Genomic DNA, 6,829 nt, shown 5'->3' with positions numbered 1-6,829 from the left:
AGTCGGCCATAGAAAAGTTTTTACTTTTTAGGTTATTTTGTACAATTTTCAACAATTTGGTCCTTTACTTTTAAATTTACAACTTAATCCCTGTGGTAAGAATTTCCTTGAAATTAAATGTTGATTTTTATTTTATGAAAATTTGGGTTACTGATCTACGTATGAAAGGAATTTTTTTAATCTTAACAATAATTATCACAAAGGAAAATAAATAATTACAAATTTTAAAGCATAGGAACTAAGTTTAACTTGTTTTAATCTTTTTTATTTTATAATTATTTTTACCTCATTTGATAATTATTTGATTTTTTGTTTTAAATTTTTAAAAATTAAACTTATAAGCATCTTTTCTATTTCTGAATTTCTTGCGTTGTTATCTACTTTTTTGTTTTTACCCATGTTATAAAAAACCAAATCAAGTTTTAAAAATTAAAATTTTTTTTTTTTTTTTAAAATTAGCTAAGAATTCATTTTTTTTTTAAAAAAAAAAAACTTAAGAATGTTGTATAAACACATTGTAACAAATTGAGAAATAAACTTAAAGGCTGGTTAAGGAGGAGGTTAATTCACAAGAAGAGACAGAATTAAGGAGGCTGGACCTCTAATTTCAGTAAGTAATTCACAAAAATATCTGATGTACACAAGCAATTTTTTCCCTAGCCCACAGTGAAATCTATACATACATTAGCACCCCTCATGCAATGCAACGAATCTAATCCAAGCAATCACCAAGAGAATTTTGAATGTACAAATTCTACAAATTCCATTCCAAATCTTCAAGCTCATGTGTCTTCCTAGCAACTATATGTTTTTGAAATATATCTCATTCCTTGGACTAAAATCTGCTCCTAAAGTAACTGACACATTTTTTTAATGTGATATATGCTTCAACAACATGACATGGTCTAGAAATTCAAGAGGACTTGAAGAAATTACAATGGCTAATTGCAAATATTTGGACAAAGTTGCAAAAAAAAGTTTTGTACACTTTTATGCATTTCGAGTATATTTGTTTATGTACAAATAGATGGAAGAAGGCATCTAAACTCGGTACCTTAGATATCGAAAAGTGTACTAAACATCGGTACGTGCACAAGCCAAAAGTTATTGAGGTAGATCTATTGTGACACCATTATCTTTCTGTAGCTCCTGCATAAATTTGATTGAAAATACGCGGTCAGATCAAGTTAGAAAAGTCGAAATCCAAGAGTAAAATCAGGTATCAGAATCCAGAATAAGAGCACAAGATATAATCCAAGAAGAGTTTTGTATTCTCACAACATCAACATGCGGCGAACTCATTGGTTCTTGTCGCACTTTAAAACATATTTTGATTGGCATTCAATTATTAGCTTCTGTAAAATTACTGAAGTAATTGAAAACTCACTATCGTTAATTGAACTCTCATCTATCAGTATTTTCTTCAGATGATTGTGGCAGCTCTTTTGATGAGGAACAAAACTGTGGAACAGAAAAGGAAGTTCGGCTGGTGGATGGTTTCTTAGATGATGAAGATTCAGCAGTAGAGCATAAATCTTCGTCTGATTTCGAGGTCCCAGCTTCACTTTGTATGTTGTTGCGAATATTATACTGAAATTCTCCTTTCTCTTCCATGGCTTTAGACCGTTTCCTACTCAATGGATTATTATTAACCTTTGAGTTTTGAATTGTGGGTACCTTCTGATCATTAGAAGAATTAGTAGCACAGGTAGTTTTTGCCGCTGCAGCAGCATTTGTAGTACCTACGGATTGAACCCTATCTGCATTATCCATAACAACTTCATTTGTACCATTTGAGTTTGCCCCAGCAGCTGCTTCAATTTCTCGCATTTTGATTATGGCTTCTGTCAATCGATTAGCTGCCAAATCTAACTCAACTATCGGTGTCGGATAGTTCAAACCTAACTCAACTCCTGAAGCATGTAGGACAGTCTGAGGTGCATCCCAAGGGTGATGAATCCACTCAGTCGGCATTCGTGCCAGCTCAGGCAGCCAATGCCTAATATATTCTCCATCAGGATCAAATTTAGAGCCTTGAATCTAAATTCAAGAAAGTAGAATTAGCATGATGAGATAAAGAAGTAGAGACCATAATGTCATCTGATTAAATGGTTGTCAAGGTGACTTTGGTCATCCTTAAACGGAAATACACCAACTACAGTCAACATCTAAACTTCTTAATTTTTGGTACGAGGCATCATAATCAAGTTTTTTCTGAAGTTGCTGAATATGCCAGTTGATAATCTTCCTATTCCTTTTAATTATGAATAAAAAACTGAGCTATAAGATGTACAGGAGTATGCGGAAACAAAGAACAACAATATGACTCTACTAATGACTCTACTAGCAGCCTAATCAAACAGTTCAACAAACTCCTACCAACTTCACTATTAAACAACTTTGGGAATTTTTTCTCCTAAACTTGAGATAAATGACTAGCTAGCATGAGAATGGCAAATGTACCATGTCATTTAGTTATCACAACGAAATATAATAGCAATAAAGATGAGGTCATTCTCTGGAATACTGAAACAAAGTTGTACGCAATAACAAATGGTGTGTGCTCTCATGTGGCGTGTGAAGCAATATATTAAGTACTGAAAATTAGATATGTTATTTTAGATGTTGCTAAAAGTCAGATAAATGTATTTGTAGGTTACTAGAGTCACTATGACTTTTAAAATTCTCTTTTTGGGTCCTATGGTTTTTGGTATCACTGGATAAAGTATGTGGAGAAGAAAAGCTATTGAGACGAGAAATATTGTAAACCAAGTTTGCATATTAGGAGGGATTTCAAACATATATCCTCTATTTTTCTTTATTAAGCATATACCACAGGCTTCCAACATCAACTGCAGTTCAACAACGGCATAGCTGACAATTAGAATTTAATCTTGAAGACATTTAAGTTCATAAAACATTTGAACTGTGTTGTCTACTATTAGTGCTTTTAAACATTAAGCAACTAAACATAAACATACCTGTGGATCGTCCAATCTCTCAAGCTCATGGCCATCAGGCAAGCTCCCAGAAATATATTGCCAACCGAGGATATCACTTTCTAAATCTGCATCTAAAAGAGTGTCCCAAAAATACTTCATTCCCCATTTCCAGGGAAGAAGCAGAACTTTAACTGCAAAGCAAGAAACAATCACTCTTATTCTGTTGTGTATCCATCCAGTTGCCCAAAGTTCTCTCATTCCTGCATCAACCAATGGGTAACCAGTTCGACCCTGCCTCCAAGCTTTAAAGTTATCCTGGCTGTCATGCCAAGGGAAGAACTTCAGACTGCTCAGCAATGATCTTTCGTAGGTGAATGGAAAGTTGAAACATATATAACGGGAATACTCTCTAAGCCCTATAGCCCTGAGAAACAGATTAGTGCTTTGTTCCCCCAAGGCATTTCCTTCTCTTGCCCACAATATCTGTTTCATTCTCACTTTTTGGAAAACCTTACAAACGCTTACTTCCCCATAATGTAGGTATGGGGACAGTAGAGACGTCGAGCTACCACCAAGATGTTGCCTATTTATTGCATATTCTAGCAGATGATTTTCAACAAATTCAACCAGAGCCTTATCACCGTTGCTCCAGCCTGGAGACCAAGCTCTTGCTAGTAATGCATTGCTAGATTTCTCTGATTCATTTTCAAGACCTAGTTCCTCAATGGAACAACATCCCACCATTCCTGTCAAGATTAAAACAGGATAGAAGCTCTTAAGACAACGCTCTACACAGTTAAAATAATTCCATAGTAAGCTTCTTTGCAGTTGCAGAACAGATATTTCAAAACCCAAGCATAGAGAAAAACAACATTACTATTCTGTTAATTCTAATTTTGTTAGAGTAGCAATGCAGCTTCTCACTTCTTACTATCTATCTTCCAAAAGTATCAGAAATACCAATTTTAGAAGTATTAGAGAGTGTATCTATTACTACTTACTATCTATCTTCCAAAAGTAACAGCTACTACATGTACGTAGTGAGAAATGTACCTGCAGCCTGCTGTAGTTTCCATGGAGGGAGAGTTGAAATCAATTCCTTTTGCAAAAGAAGGCATTTATCCCAATATTCCTTGAAGGTCGTAAAAGCATTCCCATTTTCATCATATACATCCCATGGCTCATATAAAAGATCTGCGTTGTAGCTCTGCACAGAAATTCCCAGTTCAACTAGTTTTTCTTTAATATTGTGGTCTCGGACGAGTGAAATGGGATCTGAGATAAAAGGTTAAGTTAACAATTAGTAGAATGATCTTGATATACCCCTAATTTGACACAGGCACTGTCCTAAACTCAGAGGCAATGAGAATTCCTTTAAAACTATTTATTTGGCTCTACGTCAAGGAGAATAAGTTAAAGCTATCTATAATACTAGGTCCCTTTCCAAAATGTGATTGCATTAATCTGCTCTTGTCATGGAGGAATTTATAAAATGAGATAATTAAGTTCTTACAAGGGTTCCTTTCCACCAGTTAAGCGAAGGTAATTAAATATTACGATTTGAGTATTTTTTACAATATCTACCTTGAATTGATGGTGATTTATATTGTGTCCAACATTGATGGCATCCCTACAAAACAAAGTATCAGCTTTACATTTTTTGGTTTGATGTGGGAAAAAAAATCACAAACTGGTGTGGTTATATTTAACATAATGTCCTCTTTCTTCTTCTTTTAATTTGTATCATCCAAAATTTCTAAGAGTATCTATGAATTTCTTCCGTCCTGTTACTTTAAATGCATGTGATTCCCAATTAACATTTTCCTGACTAATTTCCATGCTCAAACGTGTTCTTGAGAAGCCAACTGCTGACTTTATGACAAACTTATTGTTAGGTAATATGACTATTTTGAGAAATCTCTTTCCTCCATTTTATCCCCCACTTCCAACTGGTTAGTAATGAAGTTATCTATGCACACCAAGTTTGGTAAGGTTTGCCCCTAGAAATTTACAAGACTTCTTTGTCGTGAAAAAGCAAATATTTTGTTCGCCCACATAAAGTAACGTGCACAGGAAATCCCAAAGTAGTACGATGTCCCACTACAAAACTACAATTCAATCAGCTGCAACACTTATCTACGAAAAAGAACATTGAGAATACATTACAACGTAATGACAATTCCACTGCACCGAATTCCTAAGGGCACAATGCAATCATTAAAGTGCATCAGCATAGTCATATTTGACAAGACCATCAAAATCTCATGCAAAAGAATGAAACTAGAAAGGAAACAAACGTACCATAGAGACAATTAAATGCTACTTTTGTTGCCCCAATAGCATTGATACACTCCAGAAGAGAAAAAATAGTACTCTGAGTTTTCATTAGCACTAGGTCAGCACCAAGGGATTTCAATGTTTGTTTTAAATAGGCAAGGGATTGCTTCAACCACCACCTTGATACCCGACCAGGATAGAATTGTCCCTCCTCTTTAGGACACCATATATACACAGGATATACAAAACCATCCCTAGCAGCAGCAGCTAAAGCAGGGTTGTCCTCAATCCTGAGGTCTCTCCGAAACCATACTATGGTCTTGTTGCAACCCATATTTGGGGATTCAGAGCTTCCAGGATCCATGTCAGTGAATAAAAATGTTAAAGCCTTCTCAACACTTCAGAAATCGAAATCTATGTGAGGAACCACAATGATTCCATGGTCCCCCCAATTGCTGTCAATCAAATTCATAACAATCGATCAGAGATTACTCAAGTTACATATCACAAATCAGAAGCACCACAAAAGAAGCAGGCAATTCTACATGTGTTTTTAGCAAAATCGGTTAGAAAGTACTCTTCACAGAATGATATAGAAATTACAATCAAAGAAAAATATAAACTACAAAACTCCAGTAGATAAATAAACAGTAAACAGTCTGGCAACAGAAAAGACTGCCATCACTACCCCAGATGATCAAGTTGACCAGTCCCAACGCCGTTTCAACAGCTTAAAACCAATCATCAGCATAATTCACAATCACAATAGAAAGAGAGACAGAAGGGGGGAAATGCACAAGAACTATTGAAGTATGATCGGAGCAGCTTCAAGAGTATTACAGAAGATCTGAGACAAATTTATGAGTCTTCACAACAACCGTCATAAAAGAATACAATTCACTGAAACCAGGAAATATCAACAAGAAATCAATCAAAAAACTGAACTCTATCGAAGGTTCTAGCAAGATTATAACTTTTTCAGTAAGATATCAGAAACCCACTTAGCCCTACCTACCAGAAAACAAGAAAAATGGGCTGAAATTTCAAAGTCCTCATTTTACTTGAGGCAGAAAAATAATCAATAATTGAAGATAAACAAGAACGGGAAACAGATAAATGATCTCCAAAAACACTCACTTTGGATCTATTCGCCTAATTCTTGATAAACAGGGAGGGTGAGGGTAATTAATTGAATCACTAAATGTCTTTCACGTGAGTTACTTGAAGGATCCAATTGGCTGAAAGCTCACATGGTCGCTGACAATGACGGTGTTAGGAAGCACTTCTTGTCGCCGTATTGATTGTGAGCCCACTGGCAAAGAGATAAGGCTTGCCTCAACATGTGCACTCCACTTGAGTCCAAAATGAACTTACACCAATAGTCCTTCGGTAAACCCACGCTGTTTGAATCTTTGCATTTCTGTTACCTTTTTCGGAAAGATTTGGCAGCTCCTTCGCATTTGAGCATTTCCAAATTTCTACAGTTCATGCAAATTGAAATGGGAATATTGAATAACATAACAAACAGTAGAAACCTTGCAGATTTCGAGCAAGAGAGTCTAGTTTTCCCAAAAACAAATTGATAATTGAATCGGAAGTCGAGACTACAG

At 35.5% G+C, this 6,829-nt stretch overlaps 1 protein-coding gene across 7 annotated transcripts; it reads right to left on the bottom strand.

The window, feature by feature from the left end:
* Positions 1–737: 737 nt before the first annotated feature.
* LOC120067100 (cryptochrome-1) lies at positions 738–6,516 on the bottom strand. Of its 7 annotated transcripts, none has more exons than XM_039018508.1 (6): positions 6,357–6,516; positions 5,244–5,674; positions 3,996–4,217; positions 2,982–3,688; positions 1,388–2,040; positions 738–1,149 (listed from the first exon to the last, which is right to left on the bottom strand). In XM_039018508.1, exons 2-5 carry the CDS (start codon positions 5,581–5,583, stop codon positions 1,405–1,407), a joined length of 1,905 nt encoding a protein of 634 aa, XP_038874436.1. In that variant the 5' UTR covers positions 5,584–5,674; positions 6,357–6,516; the 3' UTR covers positions 738–1,149; positions 1,388–1,404. The 7 variants fall into 7 exon arrangements, with proteins under 7 accessions (XP_038874436.1, XP_038874435.1, XP_038874438.1 ...); XM_039018507.1 differs by having other exon boundaries at positions 6,235–6,372; XM_039018510.1 differs by lacking the exon at positions 6,357–6,516 and adding an exon at positions 6,231–6,252.
* Positions 6,517–6,829: the final 313 nt, after the last annotated feature.

This window comes from Benincasa hispida, chromosome 12 (genome assembly GCF_009727055.1).
Source record: "Benincasa hispida cultivar B227 chromosome 12, ASM972705v1, whole genome shotgun sequence".
NCBI lineage: Eukaryota > Viridiplantae > Streptophyta > Magnoliopsida > Cucurbitales > Cucurbitaceae > Benincasa > Benincasa hispida.
This window is presented reverse-complemented; position numbering and strand designations above follow the sequence as displayed.